This window comes from Bos grunniens, chromosome 19 (genome assembly GCF_055505025.1).
Source record: "Bos grunniens cultivar Pamir isolate PY7600 chromosome 19, Bosgru_T2T1.0, whole genome shotgun sequence".
NCBI classification, from domain to species: domain Eukaryota; kingdom Metazoa; phylum Chordata; class Mammalia; order Artiodactyla; family Bovidae; genus Bos; species Bos grunniens.
The window spans coordinates 5,350,262-5,371,492 of NC_141183.1; the positions used below are offsets into that span (position 1 = coordinate 5,350,262).

At 50.8% G+C, this 21,231-nt stretch overlaps 2 protein-coding genes and 1 long non-coding RNA gene across 5 annotated transcripts in view; 1 reads left to right on the top strand and 2 right to left on the bottom strand.

Moving 5' to 3' along the window:
- The window catches only part of LOC147350983 (uncharacterized), a 75,940-nt gene extending 75,291 nt beyond the window's left edge, over positions 1-649 (bottom strand). The window contains exon 1 of the long non-coding RNA XR_015147127.1: positions 503-649. This is a non-coding gene — a long non-coding RNA (uncharacterized LOC147350983). The remainder of the gene's footprint in view (positions 1-502) is intronic.
- Positions 1-12,157, top strand: COG1 (component of oligomeric golgi complex 1). The gene is made up of 14 exons (XM_086355945.1): positions 1-330; positions 1,980-2,224; positions 2,375-2,556; positions 2,684-2,854; positions 4,998-5,154; positions 6,033-6,243; positions 6,623-7,408; positions 7,945-8,091; positions 8,540-8,701; positions 9,494-9,621; positions 10,083-10,191; positions 10,627-10,736; positions 10,815-10,893; positions 11,965-12,157. Exons 1-14 carry the CDS (start codon positions 16-18, stop codon positions 12,106-12,108), a joined length of 2,946 nt encoding a protein of 981 aa, XP_086212071.1. The 5' UTR covers positions 1-15; the 3' UTR covers positions 12,109-12,157.
- VCF1 (VCP nuclear cofactor family member 1) overlaps positions 10,992-21,231 on the bottom strand; it is a 20,840-nt gene continuing 10,600 nt past the window's right edge. Inside the window, exons 2-3 of one of the 3 annotated variants that reach the window (XM_086355953.1) lie at positions 13,592-13,915; positions 10,992-13,390 (exon numbers count right to left, since the gene is read on the bottom strand). In XM_086355953.1, coding sequence (XP_086212079.1) covers positions 13,160-13,390; positions 13,592-13,831 — 471 coding nt within the window. In that variant the 5' untranslated portion in view covers positions 13,832-13,915 and the 3' untranslated portion in view covers positions 10,992-13,159. Of the gene's footprint in view, positions 13,391-13,587; positions 13,916-21,231 lie in introns of those variants that run through there. The other 2 variants (XM_086355952.1, XM_086355954.1) reach the window with 2 other exon arrangements.

A 21,231-nucleotide genomic window follows, 5' to 3' on the forward strand; every position in this document is an offset into this window, starting at 1 on the left:
GCTGACGCGTCCATCATGGCGGCCGCGGCCGCCTCCTCGGCTCTGAAGAGGCTGGACCTCCGCGACCCCGCGGCGCTCTTCGAGACCCACGGCGCGGAGGAGATCCGCGGGCTGGAGCGCCAGGTGCGCGCCGAGATCGAGCACAAGAAGGAGGAGCTGCGGCAGATGGTGGGCGAGCGGTACCGCGATCTGATCGAGGCGGCCGACACCATCGGCCAGATGCGCCGCTGCGCCGCGGGGCTGGTGGACGCCGTGAGGGCCACCGACCAGTACTGCGCCCGCCTCCGCCAGGCCGGCTCGGCCGCGCCCCGGCCGCCGCGGGACCCGCAGGTCAGCCCCGCGCCCGCGCCCCGGCCGGGGCCCACCCGCCTCAGGAGGCGCCCCCGCCGCCCCCTGCCCCCGCGGCCGGCGTGGGGCACTCCTGCCGCCCTCCCCGCGCTGCTGGCCGGTTCCCCGCGGCTCCTCAGGACCCCTCCCGGGCTCCGGGCCTCGCCTCCCTCACCTCAGTCCTGGGGTCGCCGGGCTTCCTTTCCCACATCTCATGGAAACGCTAGGTGTTCAGCCCTGTTCCCTGTTTGCCGACATCGTTTCGGGAACAGAGTTCTCCCCTGTGTCGACCACCTCCCCTCCCAGCTCGTTCCTTCCTCCCGCCCCCCGCCCCCACTCCACTCCCAGGAACAACTTCCAGGCTGCAAAGAAGCCTGCTACCCTTTGCAGGTAGTAACCAGTCCCCAGGCTCTCATCTTTTAATAGAGGAACAGGTTCATTTTAAGGAACTAAGGTGATAAGGAATCTGCCTGCCAGTGCAGGAGACAAAGTTTCGCTCCCTTATCCAAGAATATCCCACGTGCCTCAGAGCGGCTAAGCCCCCTGCAGCATAACTGTTGAGCCTGTGCTGTTGAGCCCACACACCCTAGAGCTGGGGCTCCGCAACAAGAGAAGCCACCACAATGAGAGGTCTGCACACAACTCCAGAGTAGCCCCCCCCCTCCCCCGCCACCGCCATGAGAATCCGTGGATTCAGAGGTCCCTGGAAGAAAGCACTGGAAGGACAGGCAACCCTTGACCACCAGGCTGAGACACTAGGCACTTAGAACTGGGCACACTTAAGATCTAAATGACCTTTGAAGAATGTCATGTGACAGGAAAGGGAAAGGGTAGCCTGGAGGGGATAGAGAAGGCACACGGTGCGAGTGCTAGGCTTCCGGATCCACGCAAAGGTGAGACGACGATCACCTGCAGTGGAGCCAGGGACGTGACTGCGGAAGCCGAGGTGTAGATATGTCGGCAGAACCATCAGAACGACATGAGTGTCCTGGGACGTGGTGGTCTACGCAGACGTGTTGAGGGAGGTCAGGTGGCTATAAGTTTTGGTGGGAAGATGAACCTCGTGTTAAATATACTGATCAGAAAATGAGTGAAAGTCCCAGGGAGTGTCTAGCCGCAGCAGCAAAGGCTCGATGGGGAGTGGTGAGGGCTGTGTGGTGTGCTGTGGAGGGGACGTTTCAGGGAGGAGAATGGTGAAGGGAGAGGACAGACTGAGATGAGTAGAGGCGTGAGGCTGGACCCAAATTCAGGGGAAGGTTGGTGAAGAACAGCCAGCAGTGAAGCCCACAAGGCAGTCAAAGCAGCAGGACAAAGTGTAGGAAGGACGAACATCAAACTCAGCAAGGCCAAAAGCTCCCTGGAGGGGTGATGCGTGGGCTCTGGGCTGAGACACCCCGGGGGTCCCTGATACCCTGCCAGTGCAGTGACCAGATTTGGTTTGCCCCTCCATGGGACAGGGCAAAAGTAGACCTGGTAGGAAAAACTTAACTCCAGTAATTCTGCTACACCAACCTCGATGCCTTGCCGAGCAGCACCGAATCCAAGTTCATGAAAGTTCCGTACCCCCGGATCCCCCGTGCATCTCCCCCAGCTGGCCCCACGCTGACCTGGCCCTTGTTTGTCCTGACTCAGCTCTGTGCCTTTGCCCGCAGCCCCAGCAGCCATCCCAGGAGAAGTTCTACAGCATGGCTGCCCAGATCAAGCTTCTCCTGGAAATCCCTGAGAAGATCTGGAGCTCCATGGAGGCCTCGCGGTATCTCCACGCCACCCAGCTCTACCTGCTCTGCTGCTACCTCCACAAGCTGCTGCAGCTGGAGTCTTCCAGTTCCCGACACAGCCCTGTCCTCTCCCGGTTCCCCATACTCATCCGGCAGGTGGCAGCTGCCAGCCACTTCCGGTAAGTGGTCCGCCAGCAGGACCTTCTCTGGTGATGGCCGAGCTGCACCGCTCTGATTTTATGGAGCGTGTCTTCTCTCTCCTCGTGTACTGGGTGGTCTTCTCCGAAGATGTCAGAAGCTCCCTGTGACCTTTGCCATCATCTCTTTAGGTCAACCATCCTGCATGAGAGCAAGATGCTGCTCAAATGCCAAGCTGTGTCTGACCAGGCTGTGGCCGAGGCCCTGTGCTCTATCATGCTCTTGGAAGAGAGTTCTCCACGCCAAGCCCTAACAGACTTCCTGCTGGCCAGAAAGGCAGCAATCCAGAAACTTCTCAACCAGCCTCACCACGGTGGGCGTGGCTTCTCTCCCAGATGTGATATGGGGATGGAGCAGGAGGAGCTGAGGGAGTCCAGAGCATTCTGTGTTTCTAACTTTACCAAAGGACACTGCTAAAAGAGGGTGGTTTCTTCTCGCAGGTGCTGGGATCAAGGCTCAGATTTGCTCACTGGTGGAGCTGCTGGCCACCACTCTGAACCAAGCACATGCTCTCTTCTACACTCTACCAGAGGGGCTGCTGCCAGACCCCTTGCTGCCGTGTGGCCTGCTCTTCTCCACGCTGGACAGCATCACCAGCCAGCACCCTAGCGGTGAGCTCTTAGCCAGCCTCTTCTGTTTCCTGGTTCATTCGTTTACCGGGCACCTGCCAGCTGCTATGCTGGGCCCTGGGGATACAGCAGTGGATTGGACAGATACAGACCCACTTTCGAGGAGGTCACAGTCTAGAGGTAGAGGCAGATGTTGAACTCACGAATCCACAGTATCTGCTTAATAGCAATCCTGGTCATCACTCTCCAGGCCGAGTGCAGCTTGACTTGGTAGCCGTGAATGGAGGGACCACAGTCGGACAAGATATTTAGTTGCCCTGCAGCGTGTGGGATCTCAGTTCCCCAGCCAGGGATTGTACCCACGTCCCCTGCATCACAAGGCAGGTTCTTAACCACTGGACCACCAGGGAAGCCAGGACGGGATATTTACACTGAAACCTGAAGGTTGAGTAAGAGGCAAAGAAGAGAGTTCCAGGCAAAAAGGAAGAGCAGGTGCAAAGGTCCTGAGGCCAGGAGGATGTTCGAACGTGAGGAAGTGAAAGGAAGCAGGGGCAGTTGAGGTGGGGAGGAGCGTGAGGAGGTGCGTGGCTGGTTTCTCCCTCGTGACCAGTGAACTCAGCACATGTGGGCAGAACAGCAGACAGCCTCCTAGGACCTTCCAGACTCAGGCCTCCTGCACCCTGCGCTTTTACTGGGTGGCATCTGTCCCAGGTGGGATTAGACGTACGTGGCTTTTACGTGGCAGTGGTTCCCCGTGGGGTGGAGCGGATGCTGAGAGCTCACTTAAGAGGCTGTCACCACGAACCAGGTGGCGAGTGATGGGGGCAGTAGAGACGGGGCTCACTGGACAACACGGATGTGTGTTTAGGAGATGGGTGTTGAGGGATTGGCTGTGGAGGGTGTGGAAGGGAGGTGTCCAAGTTTACCAGAAAAGGAGACTTGTTTTCTTGTTGAAGTATAGTTGACGTGCAGCGGCGTGTTTCTGGGGTATGGCACAGCGACTCATACGTTCTTGTTCAAGTTGTCATAGTTTATCATGAGATAGTGAACATAGTTCCCTGTGCTACTAGTAGGACCTTGTTTATCTGTTTTACATACAGTAGTTTATATCTGCTCACCCCAGACTCCTCATTTCCCCCCTCTTCCCCCTGGGTAACCACAGGTTTGTTCTCTAAGTCCATTTGATTGTCTGTTTAAGGTTCACTCTGATACCACCCAGTGTTCGCTGCTCTCTTTCTGACATGCTTCACTCTGTGTGACCATCTCTAGGTCCGTCCATGTTGCTGCAAATGGCGTTAGTTCGTTTTTTATGGCCGAGTAATATTCCGTTGCATGTACAGACTGCAGTTTATCCATTCCTCTGTCAGTGGACATTTAGGTTGCTTCCATGTCTTGATTGCTGTAAATAGTCATGCAGTGAACACTGGGGTCCATGTATCATTTCAGATTATGGTTTTCTCCAGAGGTGTACCCAGGAGTGCAATTGCTGGATCTATTTTTAGTTTTTTAAGGAACCTCCATACTGTTCTCTGTGGTGGCCACATTCATTTACATTCCCACAGACAGAGTAGGAGTGTTCGAAAAGGAGTTGGCTTAAAAGGGCCGATGACAACTTTACTTTTGAAAACCTTGCCTTGGAAACAGCTGCGACCTTGGAGTGGGACTAGAGAGGACGGGCGACTGTGGGTCCAGAACAGAGCAGTGAGCAGTCCGGCTGGAGACACACCCGCCATGCATTTGCATGGCTGTCATGAGGCCTTGGAAGTGGATGATGTCATAGGTAGGAGCTGGTGCAGGGGACCGAGCCTCAGGAGAGTCCAGAATCAGAGATGAGAAAAAGGAAGAAGGGAAGGGGCAGGATGTGGTGGCGGACAGACGTGTGTCAGTTGGCCTCATCTATCCTGCTTTGTCTTTCAGCTCAGCAACTGCTTTTATTTTTTTTTTTTAGCGACTGCTTTTAAAATGCAAGGATGACACAGCCCTTTTTCCTCCTCTCTCCTTCCCCTTCTGTGCCACACTCCCTCCCAGATGAGGGTGCCCCTGGACATACTCTACTTTTCTTTCTCCCCCTGTTTCTGGGGTCCAGCCTGGCTGCCCCTAGAGAAAGACTGGGTGACTTTTGGAAACCCCTCCCGGGTCCTGTGTTAACTTCCCGGTGACCCCGCCTTGGTCCTCCTCTCCCCAGGAAAAGGTGTCTGGGTTCTGCAGGACGAGATGAAGCTGTGCAGCTGGTTCAAACACCTGCCCGCGTCCGTCGTCGAGTTCCAGCCGGCTCTCCGGACGCTGGCACATCCCATCAGCCAGGAGTACCTGAAAGACACGCTGCAGAAGTGGATCCACGTGTGAGCAGCTCCCGGGGCAGCGGGAACCGCCAGCACCCCCGCCTCATGTGGCCACAGGGAGCGGGAGGGGCTGGGCCTTCTGGGCGGGCCTTGGGGTCGGGCCAGCCCCGCGCTCAGCCACCTCTCAGCGCCCTCACGGCCGCTAGCCGCCTCCGGGAGAACCAAGAAGGGGTGTGTGTTCCAACACACTCTGTAGAGGGTTTTAAATCCTCTCGAGCCCTGCCACTCCCGTGCTTTTATTTAGTGCTGCTGCTGCTAAGTCGCTTCAGTCGTGTCCGACTCTGTGCGACCCTGCAGACGGCAGCCCACCAGGCTCCCGTCCTGGGAGTCTCCAGGCGAGAGTGCTGGAGTGGGCTGCCACTGCAGTTGCGTTTTTTAATTGAAGTCTAGTCTACAGTGTGGTGTTAGTTTCAAGTGTGCAGTAACATGATTCAGTTATGCCAATTCTGATTTCAGAAAATTCTGAAAGTAAGTTTCAGATTATTTTTCATTATAGGTTCCACTGTGCTGCGTACAGTTGCCTGTGCAATACTAGGTTCTTCTTGCTTACCTGCTTCCTGTACAGCACTGTGTATATGTTAATGTCAAACTCTTTGAAGTCATGCTCTGGGGCTCTAGACTTCCTTGGAGACAGGCCTGTCCAGGGAGTAAGGTCGGCCTGGTGAAGGGGCTGTAGGTGCCACCTCCCATCCAGCCAGAAATGCTGTTTTTTTTAATATATATATATATATTTTTTTTTTTTTTAATAAACATGCTGAGACATATAGACATTTATATTTATATACTAGGACTCGGTTAAGAGGTTTTCAAGTAGAGTCCAGCTTTTCTTAATAAAGGTGAGGTGACTACGAAGCCCCAGAGAAATGCTTCTGTTGCAGGTGTAATGAAGACATCAGAAACGGGATCAGCAGCCTGCTGATGTACGTGACGAGCACGAAGGGGCTGGCGGGGATCCGAGACGCCGTGTGGGGGTTACTCGCCAACGAGTCGATCCATCACAGCTGGGATGTGGTCTGCCGGCGGCTCCTGGACAAGCCGCTCTTGTTCTGGGAGGACCTGATGCAGCAGCTGTTCCTTGACCGGCTGCAGGTGAGGTGCGAAGTCCACAGGCCAGCTGCCCGCTAGCCAGTCCTGCCCGGTGCCACCTTTTGACTGTCTGGATAGATTTCCACCACTTCCTATAAGTATGTTCTTTCCCTGCTGACTTATTCCCGGGGTGACTCTTCTGAATAATGAGCTGTAAAAATGAACAGAGTCTGCTGCTGCGTAAGAGAGCAGGCCCCCGTCGGGCGGTTGGGGATGCGTCCGCCCCCATCAGTGACGACGCTCCCCTCTGCCGCCGCCACTGGGCCATCTCTCTGAGCGTCGGGGAGAACACTGGATGCTGGGGTAGTCTGCCACTCGGTGCTCTAGGTTGAGATTTCCTGGAAGCACGTGGGATTTGAACTCTTCTCCCCTTCTCTTTCAGACTCTGACCAAAGAAGGCTTCGACTCCATCTCCAGTAGTTCCAAAGAGCTCCTCATCTCAGCCTTGCAGGAACTTGAAAGCAGCAGCTCGGCTTCAAGCAAGCACCTCCACTTCGAGCACAACATGGCTGTCTTCCTCTGGTCCGAGAGCCCCAGCGACCTGCCCTCTGACGCCGCCTGGGTCAGCGTGTCCAGCCGGGCTCCATTTCAGGGCAGTGGGCTCTCCATGAAGGCACAGGCCATTAGCCCTTGCGTGCAGAGCTTCTGCTCTGCCCTGGATTCAAAACTGAAGGTGAAACTGGAGGACCTCCTGGCCTACCTCCCCTCTGGTGACCCGTTGCCCCGCCAGGACACCTCCCCTGCGGCAGCCGAGAGCTGCGCCTTCGACAGATTTGCAGATGCGGAGACGGTGCAGGAGACACTGCGGACGCACTCCACGGCCTGCATCCGGGACATCACGGACTGCATCCAGGCGGAGCTGCAGAGCATCGAACAGGCTATTCAAGGGCAGCAGGACGTCCTTGACGGGGCCAAGCTGCACTCCGCCCTCTTCATGGCCCGACTCTGCCAGTCCCTGGGGGAGCTGTGTCCCCACCTGAAGCAGTGCATCCTGGGAAGATCGGGGAGCCCCGAGAAGCCCGCCCAGGACTCCCGGGCTCTGAAGAAACAGGGGAAGGGGAAGGCACAGGAGGTCCTCCCCACACAGGCCAGGTGGCAGGACGTGAAGGAGCTCCTCCTGCAGCGGAGCGTGACGGGCTACCGGGTCTGGGGCTCGGCGGTTGTGAGGGTGAGTGACCCATCAGCGCGCTCCTTCCGTGCCTGCCAGGCTTCCTTCCCCACCTTGCCCCTCTGTCATAGTCCAGGCTGGCCAAACTCAGCGAGGCCTTTTAATAGTAAGGGAATAACCGTTCTTGTTTCACACTTGCTTTATCTCTGCCAGAGAGCTCAAGCGTAAAAACTGCCTATTTATTTTAGCCTAGATTTTAGAGACTGAAACGCTGGATTGTGTTTTTTCTTTCCTTTGATCTGATGAGAATGAAAGACTTTTCTTCCTGGACGAGGGTCTCTGTTTTCTGATCTTCAACATAAATATAAGGCCTGTCGCCCCCACTGGGGTCTTCAGAGGGGCCCCTGTGTAGCGTAGTTGGCAGCCAGACCCCACCGCTGATATCAGCAGCTGGTCAGAAGGAAGTGATCTCGGCCACTCGCCATCCACAGGCAACCTGTGCGGCGGGAGCTGGCCACACCATCACTCAAGTAGTTTGACGAAAACTCTGCAGAGGCTCTGAGTGGTCTGTGTGGATATCTGGGTTTCATCACCAGGTTCTGGCTCATGGATTCGCCCAGTCATTACTCGTAGACGATGCTGGCTCCATCCTGGCCACAGCCACCAGCTGGGATGAACTGGAAATCCAGGAGGAAGCGGAGTCTGGCAGCAGCATCACGTCCAAAATCCGACTCCCTGTACAGGTGAGCAGGGGCCACCATGAGGGGAAAGCCTGCTTTATGGACAGGAGAGACTTGAGGAAAGATCAACCAAATGCGGCTCCTGAGGAAGAGCGGATAGTATGTGCGCCGTTCTCCTGTGGGGCAAAGTGGGCGGACGGCCAAGCACGTGGGCGGTCTGAGAAGCCATTCACGCTGCTTTCCTGTTGTAGCACAGACTCTGTGCTGGTTAGAGAACAGCTTGCCCTGCAGTGGACTCACCAGTGGAGAGCAGCGTGGCGGGTCGAGCCCAGGCCGCCAGGGGAAGGAGGGCAGACGCCACTCGGGTCCGTCCACTGGTCTGCTCTGAGGGGGCGGGCTGGCCGGGTCAGAGTCCCGCAGCGGAAGCCTCGTTAGGCTGCTGGAGCCCACTGTCCGCGCGTCTCGTTTAATCAGTGCAAGTTGGCAACTCAGCATTCCTTTGTCCCTCTAGCCGTCCTGGTATGTGCAGTCCTTCCTGTTTAGCTTGTGCCAGGAAATCAATCGGGTTGGAGGCCACGCCTTGCCAAAGGTGACACTGCAGGAGATGCTGAAAAGCTGCCTGGGCCGAGTAGCTGCCGCCTACGAGAGGCTCTCGGAAGCCAAGCAGCTCAAGGTAGGCCTGCGGGCTTCTTCCCACGAAGAGCAGAAGTCAAGACCCTAGGTTGCTCTGGGGTTTGGGCAGCTCCCATCCAGGAGTCCAGGTGTTAAGGCCTGCTTGCCCTGGGCAATTTAACGGGCAGTGCTTCCGCCTCCAGGAGTTGAATCACACCCACTCCCAGGGCCAAGCAGGTTCCATGAGGCGGCAGGGACGACAACTTCAAAGTAGAGAGGCGCCCAGCCGTGTCAGGTGGTCAGCACGGCTCTGGGCAGATCATTAACCCGTCTGCTCAGGACGCAGTGTGGGCACGTGGATGGGGCGCTGGGGAGCGGAGGTGGGGGAGTGGAGCAGCAGAGCCCACCCGCGTCAGGGGGCACACATGGCCCAGCCCCCCGCCCGTCGCCTGCTATAAGCCCCCCGCCTCCGGCTTACTCCCATTTCATCAGTCCTGTTTCTAAGATGGACCAGCTCCTGACTTGGGAAGGAGTTCAGACAAGTCTCTCCTGAGCGTCCTCAAAAGGCCACCCCCTTCAGGCCAGGAGTTTTTTCCTTGAAAATGACTGTCTACAGCACCTGAGACCTTTTTCTAAGGACCGACTCTCCTCCCCGCCATTAGGTTTTTAGTTTTGTTGAAGACCAAGTTTCTACTGTAAGTTGCTTTTGTTGTTGTCATGAGATAAAACTGGCCTCCTGAGTATAAAAAGCTTCTGAAATAACCAGCTGAAACGCAGACAAAACACGAAGCTGTTTATTCTCACCTGACAGGCCATCTCCCTTAATGGGTGGGGACGGGAAATTCATTTGCAGAAAGAAGGCGCCTTTCCAATGACCCAGAATCGGGCACTGCAGCTGCTCTATGATCTGCGTTACCTCAGTGTAGTCCTGACAGCCAAGGGTGAAGAGATGAAAAGCGGCCGCTGCAGACAGGACTCCAGGTAGCCGTGCCCACCCTTCCAGCGCGTCTCTTCCTGACTTGCACGGCCCCTTTCAGGGAAGCTGCAGGAATCCGCCTCTTCCTGCCCATTCCCTATGTTTATTCTCAACACAACTCAGGCTCATGTTACCAGCAAGATAAAGAATGGCCACCCGCTGGATCGATTCCAGTAGGTCTTGTTCCTCTCTGAGTCCACCTACCAACTGTTAGGTGTAATTTGAGCCTCTGGTGCCCTCCCTGAAAACAATATGGGGAAGTTATGTACTTCACTTAGAAGACATCCCACCAGGTTCAAACTCCTAAGGATTATTTAAGCACAGTGATCAGTGACAAGTAGTGCTAAGGCAGCAGTTACACAGAACAGACCCCCCTGTTCCAGGACTTCTCTAGCATTACAACAGCCTGAGCTTGGTTTCTGTCCTACAAAAGCTGGAGAATGACCACCTTAACCCTTTTGTTAAGAGTTGAGAAAGTGGCTGACTACCTGGAAACCCTCATCGACCCATTTGACCTGGACGTTTTCACCCCCCACCTTCACAGCAACCTCAACCGCCTCGTGCAGCGGACCTCCGTAAGTCACGGGAGAACACGCTCGCTCTGCATGAACGGACAGGGGCTCAGGTCACAGCCCAGACCTGCCCACCACGCAACTGAGGGGTGGGGACGGCCAAGACGCAGCTGAATTTAGTCAGTCACAGGTGGAGAGAGGTTTAGATTGAACCTCAAACCTCACAGCCCAGGCAATGGGATGACCCCTTTAGTTGTGGGTAAGGACTATCAAAAGTTTTATCAGGGCTTCAGAAAGAGGAATAGAATCAGAGCTACTCGACTCTGAGAGTCTGACCTGCTGGTAATGATTTGCAGTATTAACATACTCTAGAGAACATACCCCCACCCCAGGATGGCTAGAGACAAAGTAGTGACCGATTACTGACAGGACAGATTCTCTCTTAATTGGGCAGCGCAGCACGCAGCCTGTCACTGCGTCCCGTCTCTCGTCCCGCAGGTTCTCTTTGGACTGGTGACAGGTCCGGAGAACCAGTTCACCCCCAGGAGCAGTACGTTCAACTCCCAAGAAGCCCACAACATCCTGCCGCTGGCGTCGAGCCAGATCAGGTAAGGACGCTGAGCGGCCCCTGCTTGGCCCCCAGCCCCCCGGTCCCTCCACTGAGCCACCTTCGTCCTGTCTGGCAGGTTTGGGCTTCTTCCGCTGAGCATGACAAGCACACGAAAGGCCAAGTCAGCTGGCGGAAGCATGGAAACCAAAGCCCAGGTGAGTGTCCGACCGAGAGTTCCTCCCCAGGGAGCCCACCCCGCCTCCCACCAAGCCACCCGCTCAGCCCCGCCTCAAATAACCGATGGAGAACCGAGTGACAAGGTGCACTAATGCTGCTTTTAATGGCGGCGCAATAAGGAAGTACACGATGTTACTAGCTTGAGCTAAGAGAGGTTTTAAAAGATGCCCACTGACACTATCAAGTAGCCTCACGGTAGAAATGACTCTCAGGCTGCCAAGGCTGTAGAAAATGTGCAGGACAGACCGAGATTACAGCTTGTGTTTAAGATTAAGAGGGTAGAAGAGTTAACTGCTAACCCAGCACTACGACTGTACTTATTTGGGGAAAAAAAAAATGCTCTGTTTCAGCGATGGTTTCGTCTCTCGTTTCTCTCAGGCGGGTAAGGGAGTCTGTTTCCTCGAGTTTCACCTGTTCTTGTTGATAGACATTGTCTTGTAAGCTGCCATCTGCTAGGATAGCTGTGGGAGTCCTCCGGGGGTCTCTGAAGTGTGTTGTGTACACGTGTGTCTGAGAGCTCACACAGCTGCTCCCTTCCTTCCAGCATGTGGTCCTCGTTTGCTCTCTGGTTGGATAAAAGTACTCACGATGTCTCCTTTTCACATTCCCTGCCATCAAACCCAGTCAGGTCCAAAATCCTCAATCAACAGCAGGTTTTAAAACTTGGGAGATGGGAGTAAGGTGTGAGGGGGGGAAAGTTTGTGCACAAGCCTCCCGCTCCTGAGCCCAGACGTGTGCTCTTAGCTTTCCCCACAGCTGTCCACTTTCCTTCCAGTAGCTGACCGTTCAGCTCTGCCCCCGAGGGGAACACGCCACAGGGAGGAGGCACACGCTCCCCTTCCTGCAGTCCTCGCTCCCGGTGTCGGCTGTCCCGCCACAGCCCCTCAGTCTGCCGCGTGTCCTCTTCCATCTGGACTAAGCAGGGCCCTCCGGGAGCTGGCCGTGCTGCTCAGACCCGCCGTGTGCACGCCGCGTGGACCCCCGAGCAGAGTGGGGGGCGGGTGGCCGGGGGTCCGGGTGGACGCTAAGGCACTTTCCTCTCCACACAGCGGCAGGCGGCCCCGCCGGCGCTCTCCCGGGCAGACGACCCCAGGCAGGCCGGCTCCCTGTTCAGGCAGCTGGTCGCTGACGAGGAAGACTCGGCCGCACCCTCGCTGTTCAAACTCGGGTGGCTCTCCAGCATGACCAAGTGACGAGGACGCTCCGTCTCTCTAAATAAATACTCTTGCGTTATTTCTCCTAGAAGTGACTCTGCCCCTTTTTTTCTGAGCCACACCAGTCTCTGTGGTGGCCGTGGTGGCACATGGCCCCCTCGTTCCTGTTGGGGCGGGCATGACTTTACACGTAGAGCCAGTGAAGTCCATGCCCCAGAGTTCACAGCAGTCGTGACTCCAGGCCTCAGTTCCTATAGCTTATACTGCATCAGCCTTCACTGGTGCCTTCTCACACGGCAAGGCGGAATTAACCAGGGAGCTCACACTAGCTGCTAGGGGACAAGGTGGTGCCTGAGACCGGAAGTCACTTACGCATTCCGTAACTGTCCGAGCTGAGCAATGTTTCCTATGTCTGAGACGCAAGCTCTGGAGGAATAACAGTTAACAAGCTATCTGGGGTCCATGAATCAGAAAGCCCTTCTCTCTGGAAATACAAATATATAGCAGAGAGAGGACGGCTACAGGGAGGGAGCTGACTCACTCAGTCTATCCGGGGTCTGACCGTCCTGTCCCAGAGGACAGCACTTTCAACAGGACGTCCACGTGCTAAGAGGTAGCATGGCAGTTCGCTTCAGTGCAAGACTGGTCCAGCTTTCTGTGTTCTGGAAAAAAATCTTTTTTTTTTTTTTTCATGGAAAGTAGATCCTCTTTACTAGTTTATTTAAAAAATTGAAGATCCTGCAGTTTTAAAAGGCCTTTTTACATAAAGTAGAATTTCTAACTGACAGACCTGGAAAGCAGTCTAAACTGGACAAACTATGGGTTCAACACACAGATGAGGTGTCCTCCTATGGTTCCCTTGATTCCCACCCTTAAAAGAATCCTATAAAAAACTGCTTCAAAGCCCCTTGGAAATTGCAATAGTGCAGCAAACCACAAGTAAACAACAGCCTGTTAACCTATTATCTCAAATATAGACTGAAAAGCCAACAGGCATTTTTTGTGCAATTTTTTTTAAAACATCGTTAACTTGAAATATCAAATCTGCACAGCACTGTCCCTTCACAGAAGGCAAGAGTCTGCCGGCGCGTCACGAGGGGGGCCGTCCCCGATGCTGCAGGCTGTGGAAGTGGGCCTCCTTCAGGGTCTGGTTGATGTGGAAGTAGGGGCCTTGGCACAGCGCGGATGGCTCGGGCGCGGGCTGCGGGGTGTGGGGGCCAGGCCCGGCGGCGAGGTGGTGCAAGCTGCTCTCCGGCCCACTGGCCCTGTCGGGGCTGCTGATGCTGCTGCTGCTGCTGCCGCCGCTATCACTGCTCGAAGACTGAAACAGGAAAGAGACATGAGTCACAGTGAGGCTGCTGGGGTCTCAGGAGCTCTACTGGGATTTAACTTCAGATACCCTGGGGCTTTCCTGCTGACTCAGACGGTCAAGAACCCATATGCTGATGCAAGAGACCTGGGTTTGATCCCTGGGTCGGGAAGATCTGGAGGAGGAAATGGCAACCCATTCCAGTATTCTTGCCTGGGAAATCCCGTGGCCAGAAGGGCCTGGTGGGCTCCGGTCCACGGGGTCACAGAGAATCAAGACAGGACACCACCGAGCCACACAATCAAGCAACAGCTCCAGTAACTCGGTCAGCAGCGCCCTTCTCCATCCATTCACAGCTCCACACGACAGCGTGCCGAAAGAAGTCAACGCATGAGGAGAAAGAACTCTGGAGGTTAATGCTCTTGTGTAGAATTTTCTTGGGGGAGGACACATCTAAATTTATATTCCCTTAGACGAAAACATTGGTTTTAAAATGCCTGCCTTCCATCGTGTGAAATCTACAGATTAGGAAAAAGACTGGAAAGAAACAGATCACAATGATTATGTTAGATGGAGGAATTCTAGTTTGTGATTTTTTTCTACCGTTTCCTACAACTTTTTGCAGTGTTTTCATTATAAAAATAAACACATATATGCTTCCAGATACTTTAAACATGATTTTTAAAAAGCTAGTTCTATTCATTTTCTGATAAGAAATTACCCCTACCAACATGTATATAAACTGACATGGCAAAGAAAGCCCTGTTCACGAACGCCCACTCTTAAACCAAGAAATACCACGGCCCACCAAGTCATCTGCAGTTACCTATACTACCAGGTCATGGAGCCCACTGCCCACAGGCAGGAGGAGACGACCTATCCCATCTTTCTACAAAAACAAACTCATGGAAGCATTTTAAGAGGCTGAATAAGACCACACGGTAGGGTTAGCAGCAGCAGCAATTACTGTACATTTACCTGAAGACCTAAGAAGTCAAAGCCAATTCAAACAGAAAAACAGTGTTCCATGAAAAGTCTCCCCTGACCTAGCTTGCCGCCGGCATACGCAGCTTAGTGTGCCAGGTGGCACGCAGGCCACTCGACTAGGGAAGATACCCACCACCAAGAGCATTTTGCCTCCTCTTTGCTTTTCTTTGCCATTTCACGTTACAAGCACTGTCTGAAAATTAAGGCAAGAACTAGAATCCATATCTAGCAAGTCAAGTTTATATCTTAGATTATTTCACACTCTAACAGCAAAGGTGATACTACTCTGAGAAAATACGGAAATTCTTTCAAATAAACAGAAAAGATGGCCGTACAAATGCTGTTAAAAAGGGGAAAGGGGACAAATACCTTCAATTTCTAGTCTGTTCTAAGTATCCTGTAGCTCAGTTTTAAAGACATGTCTTAAAATCTTTAGAGCAGCCTTGTTTGTAATAGCTAAAAATGGAGACAACCTAACTGTCTAAAACTAGAGGTGACTGATTAAACCACAACACAACACACATAAAATGCAACACATCAACTGTAATCCACAGGACGGAACTACGCAGCTGGCCAGCGGTGACGACAGAGACCTACACATACTAAAGAAGAAAGGTCTTTAACAGCGTTTTATGGTCACAGAATAATGTACAGTAAGTCTGCTGGTTTTCAAAGTTCTTATGTATACACATAAGGATACCAAAAATATTCTGGAAGGACAGACATGCCAAAATATTTAGCATTTAGACCTACTTTAAAATAATCTTTATTTTCTATAGCTTCTACAAAAAAAATACTTCTTTTGAGGACAAAATGCAGTCATTAAAAGAACTAAAGAGTGCTACTTCAAAAGAGAGTAAGGTCTTCAGTTTTTTCTAACTCTAAGACTGAGACTTAAAAAATACAATGATACTGTCAGTAAGATTTTAGGAAGGCTGTTTCATCTCATTTAATGTAACAGCTTAAGAACCTCTGAACTATTTCAGTTGAATAATTAGCAGACAGACAGCAAACTGATGATGCTTTTAGACTAAGAGAGAACCTACTGAGAACCCAGGAATCCAGGTAAATGCACTTTGTGTGTTATTTAAATACACATAAAACCTTCCATACATACTATCATTAAAGGTGAAAACAAAACAAATCTCTTTCAGAGGTGCACTCGTTCCTACTTGGACCTGTCTTGGCACTTGGGCGATGGGGGCTTCAGGGAATATGTCACCATCCACAGATGGGCCAGCAGCAACCGGCATAATATAAACAGTGCCACATGATAAGGGTACTGGTTCCATGAGGCTTCTTCTCAACAGTGCACAAGTATATTCGGTACGTACAGGTCACAAAATGAAGCATTTCTATGGGACCACTTCAAAAAGTCTGAAAAGTACTCTAACAGATCGTAACTTTATGGGATAAAGGAAAGACCATTACTTCCTTTTAACCCTGAAGGTGTAAAACTAAATTTTAAGTCTCTAGCGAAGCCTTAAGATATATGTAGAAATCAATTGTTTTGTCTTATAAAACCTGAGACAAGAAAAAATTGCATTTCCCCCGCTTGGTGGAGCTTTTCTGGATCAGACTGTTTGGAGGGCCAAGAAGGGAGAAGTAACAGAAAAAAGCACTCAAAAGCCTGAGAGAAGGCAGAGGGACACGTACTGTTTCTGGCAGAAAGAAGAATACGTCTAAATCGTGGAGCAGGGGACAGAGAAGCCGAAGCTCCTTTTCTTAGTTCACGTGGCTCCAATGATACAGCAGAGGTCAAGAGAGCCTGGTGCTCAGCTAGGCTGCCCTGAATTTTACTTTCCCACAGTGTGAAGTCAGTTTAAGAGAGAGCCCACTTAAACCCGTGGTAGGAACAAAATAACTCTGAAGACTTTCTACTAATAACCTTTAGAAAGTCCCCCAGGCGGGACTGTTAATTAGTGAGTCTCTGCTTCATAGAGAGCGCCGGAATACACGTGTACATTTATTACCTAGAGCTCTATGCTTTCTCTTAATTAGAAAAGCAGAGCAACATCGTATTTTATTTTCCTTCAAGCCCTGACTTCCCCTCACATCCATCTCCCGGTTCAGTGGTGCTTTTAATTTACATGAGCCTGAAAAGAAAAAAAAAAAAAAAAAAAATCTTGCTGGTTGTATTACACACTCCATCCCTAGAGTGAGAATGAAGTTCATCCTAAGGCCACTGCAGAGTGCGAATTACGTGCAAGAGGTGATCCCAGCCAAGTCCATCAGGGCTTCTAACTTAAAACTGTGCTCCCAAGTGCCCAATGACTTGAGAGAGCTCCAGGTCTGCTAATACCAGTGGGCCCATAAGACTCCAAGTAAGTTCAGTAGGCCAATTAAAACTACTTCCTAAATATGCATGAGAAGAAAATACAGGGGTCACTTTGTCTGTGTCCGTGAGTAAGTGCATATCCTTACAAGAGAGAGTTGGGCCACATCATCTGTTTGAAGTTCCTGCCTAAAAACATGTATGTATCCTCATTATTCAACGAGACAACAGTCAGGTTCAAGATGAAACTGCTTGGGTAGCTATCCGTGCTCGGAGCTGATGCAATGTATCACAAATATTTCAAGAACTTGAACAGTGAGCCTTCCCTGGTGGCTCAGACGATAAAAGAATCTGCCTGCAATGTGGGAGACCCAGGTTCGATCCATGGGTTGAAAAGATCCCCCGGAGTAGGAAAAGGCAACACACTCCAGCATTCTTGCCTGGGAAATTCGACGGAGGAGCCCGGTGGGCCCCAGTCCAGGGGGTCAAAAAGAATAGGACACAACTGAGCGACTAACACTTCTAAAACTTTTGAAAGCAGTGTTCCTCCATTTTGAATGGATCTTTTAAAAAGTTATTGGGTCAGTGCAAATGTAATTATGGTTTTGGACCATGAATTTTACAGCAGTATCAGTCAGTTCAGTTCAGTCGCTCAGTCGTGTCCGACTCTTTGCGACCCCATGAATCACAGCACGCCAGGCCTCCCTGTCCATCACCAACTCCCGGAGTTCACTCAGACTCACGTCCATCGAGTCAGTGATGCCATCCAGCCATCTCATCCTCTGTCGTCCCCTTCTCCTCCTGCCCCCAATCCCTCCTAGCATCAGGGTCTTTTCCAATGAGTCAACTCTTCGCATGAGGTGGCCAAAGTACTGGAGTTTCAGCTTTAGCATCATTCCTTCCAAAGAAATCCCAGGGCTGATCTCCTTCAGAATGGACTTGTTGGATCTCCTTGCAGTCCAAGGGACTCTCAAGAGTCTTCTCCAACACCACACACAGTATAACTAGGCTCAAACACATCTTTATTAATCAAAATAGGAACCATTTCAATCAACACATTTTCACCAATGAGAAATCAGTTTGTTTATTCCTGTTGCATAAATACCCCTGCTTCGGGATTTGATGAGCTCCTGGAAAGCATTTTCTGCCTCCTGCTGGTTGTGGACGAGTTCTCCCTGCAAAAGGTTGTCAAGACACTTGAAGAAGTGGGAGTTGGTTGGCAAGAGGTCAGGTGAATACGGCATATGAGGCAACTTGTGAGCACCGGTTGCATGACATGTGATCAGGTATTGTTCTGGAGAAGAACTGGGCCTTTTCTGTTGACCAGGTGCAGGCATTGCCGTTTTTAGTGCATCTCATTGATTTGCTGAGCATACTTCTCAGACATAATGTTTTCGCTGGGATTCAGAAAGCTGTAGTGGTCAGATCAGCAGCAGACCACCAAACAGTAACCATAACTTTTTCTGATGCAAGGCTGGCTTTGGAAAGTGTTTTGGAGCTTCTTCTCAGTCTAACCACTAAGCTGGTCGCCACCAGTTGTCATATAAAATCCACTTTTTGTCACACGTCACAATCCAATTGAGAAATGGTTATTGTTGATGCACAGGATGAGAGATGATGACACTTCAAAACTACGATTTTTTTCATTTCCAGTCAGCTCATGAGACACCCACTTACCGAGCTTTTTCACGTTTCCAATTTGCTTCAAATGCCAAATGACCATAGAATGGTCAACAGTGAGTTCTTTGGCAACTTCCTGTGTAGCCGTAAGAGGATCAGCTTTTATGATGGTCTCAGCTGACCGCTGTCGATTTCCCACAGCCGCCCACTGCACTCATCTTTAGGCTCTCATTTCCTTTCCAAAACTCCTTGAACCACCTCCACACTGTACGTTCATCACAGTTCCTGGGCCAAATGCACTGCCGATGTTGCAAGCTGTCTCCACTGCTTTACGAACCATTTTGAACTCAAATAAGGAAATTGCTAGAATTTGCTTTTTATCTAACATCATTTCTATTGTCTAAAATAAATACAAACAGCAAGTAATAAGTCATATAAAAAAGACAAAAGCGACAAATGCACATTAAAATGATGTGTAACATAACCACATGTATCTAGAATGTATTCCAATGTGTATGTGTGCTACGTCACTTCAGTTGTATCCAACTCTTTGTGACCCTGCTGACTGTAGCCCGCCAGGCTCCTCTGTTGATGGGCTTCTCCAGGCAAGAATACTGGAATGGGCTGCCATGCCCACTTTCTGACCTGGAGAAAGAACCCGGAGTCTCTTACATCTTCTGGACTGGCACGTGGGTTCTTTACCACTTGCACCACCTAGGAAGCCTTGTATTTCAATATCAAATGGCAAACTTCAATGTTGCAAAAACTGCAATTACTTTTGCACCAACCTAATACTTTCAGTTACTTTGCTACAGGGCTGTTTTTTTTTTTAATAGTTTCTTAAATTTATTTATGTTTATTTTTGGCTGTACTGGGTCTTCATTGCTGCACAGGCTTTTCTCTAGTTGCGGCGAGCAGGTCTGCTCTCCAGTTCTAGTGCGAGGGCATCTCATTCCGGTGGCTTCTCTTCTTGCAGAGCACAGGCTCTAGGGCACGTGGCCTTCAGCAGCTGCAGCTCCTGGGCTCCAGAGCACAGGCTCAAGAGTTGGGGGTGCACGAGCTTAGTTGCTCCATGGCATGTGGGATCCTCCCAGGTCAGGGACCGAACCTGTGTCTCCCGCAATGGCAGGTGGATTCTTTACCACTGAGCCACCAAGGAAGTCCCCTGCTATAGGGTTTTAAGTACACAACCTTGACGCCTCACCCCGAGTCTGCCAAAACAGACTTTTGTCTCAGGCTGGTCCTACTACCCTAGACAGATTAACGATAAGAGTGAGCAAAAACAAAGTCTTAAAATACCCTCTTACAAAGCTATGCTAAATATTCCCAGGGTCATATAAATTCACACTGTTGAAAAAAAAAAAAAAAATCACCTAACATTCTGCTAATTCTTATCAGTTAAGACAAATGGACTTATGGGATCCTAGTTTTAACGATGCACAGATCCCCCTGGTTCTGCTGTTTTTGCCACGTGTCTGCACTCCTAATAAAACACCCTTGGGGTTCCAGGGATATGACATCAAAGATTTCCCTTCTAGCAGACACAAGAACAAGACAGAGGCTGTTCCAGTTAAGCCACCTCTGTTTTATTTCCACATCTTCTCGTTCTCTACCTGATGTGATTGTATAGTGATCCAAAAGATCTTTAAAAGCTCAGTCTTGGTAAGTTAAAAGTATTTAAAAAAAAAAAAAAAAAAGGTGTGGGGTGGGGGAGACTTCTCTGCTGGTCCAGTGGCTAAGAGTCTGTGCTCCCAATGCAGAGGGCCCTGGTTCGATCCCTGGCCAGAGAACTAGATCCCACACACCTCAACTAAGAGTCTGCATGCCACAGCTAAGTCCTGCCTGGCACAGCGAAATAAAGTTTTTTTTTTAAGTTGGAGTCTTTGTATTTAAAAACCGTACAGCTTTTATTCACTCAGGTAGCAGTACTTCTTGTAAGGCATTTACCTACACCCCAGAGGCCAGACTCAGTGGAAGTATCCAGTGTAGTTTTTGTAAAGAAAGATGTTCAAGCTGAAAATAAAGAGCATCATTCCTATAACCAAAGCTACAATTCAAACCAAAACAGCCAGCCTAAAAAAAGGTCAGCCTAAAAAAAAAAAAAGAAAAGGTCAACCTAAATCGATTAAATTCAGCTAGTTTTTACCCATCCAGTCACTGTGTGAGGTCAGGGAATACGGCTATCTTTGGAAAGGACTCAACAGGAAGACACAAAGTGACCAATCACTTCACTTACTCACTAGACAGAAAATCGAACCTGCTTTAGACCTTAACTACCAGGAATCATCTAGAATGGCTTTCTAAACCCTTTTTTATTCCTATACCTGTAAATTAGATCTCAATTTTCAAAACACTACCCTAAAGCTCCCAAGGCATTAAATCTAAGCCATTGGAGTAAATATTCAAAGTCTTCAAGGCAAAGACCAATCAGAGTTGAAAAGAACACCAAACCCCAATTTCTTTACTAAACTTGCTTTTGAGCTAATACAATTTCAGAGCATTAACTGGGGAAAAATATTCTTCTCTGTTCCCATGATTCAAGAGAAGCCCAGGACCTAGCAGCACTGGATATATTTAGCAAAGTCCCTCAGACCTTCTGATCTGTCTTCTGGGAGATGGTTCACACTGTGGGTAGCTCACATTCTGGGGCTCACTGACCTGCCTTGTACTAGCTATGTATCTCTGGGCAAGTGACTTTATTATTCTGTGGCCCAATTTTTCCATCTAAAAAGTAGAGATCGTAACACCCACCAAAGTGACAGGAAAAAAATGTACAAGTAGATTCAGAATTTCTCTTTACATAACTAATCTGGCAAGTCGGTTCACATTCTTCAGCTTCCTAGAATTGAGGAAAAAAGAGGCTCATACCATCTCCATTTTACTGATAAGCATGACTTAACTTGTGGCACAGTTCAAAATAATTCCAACATCTCATGCCTTATTTCCCAGTACCTGCCAATATTATTACATT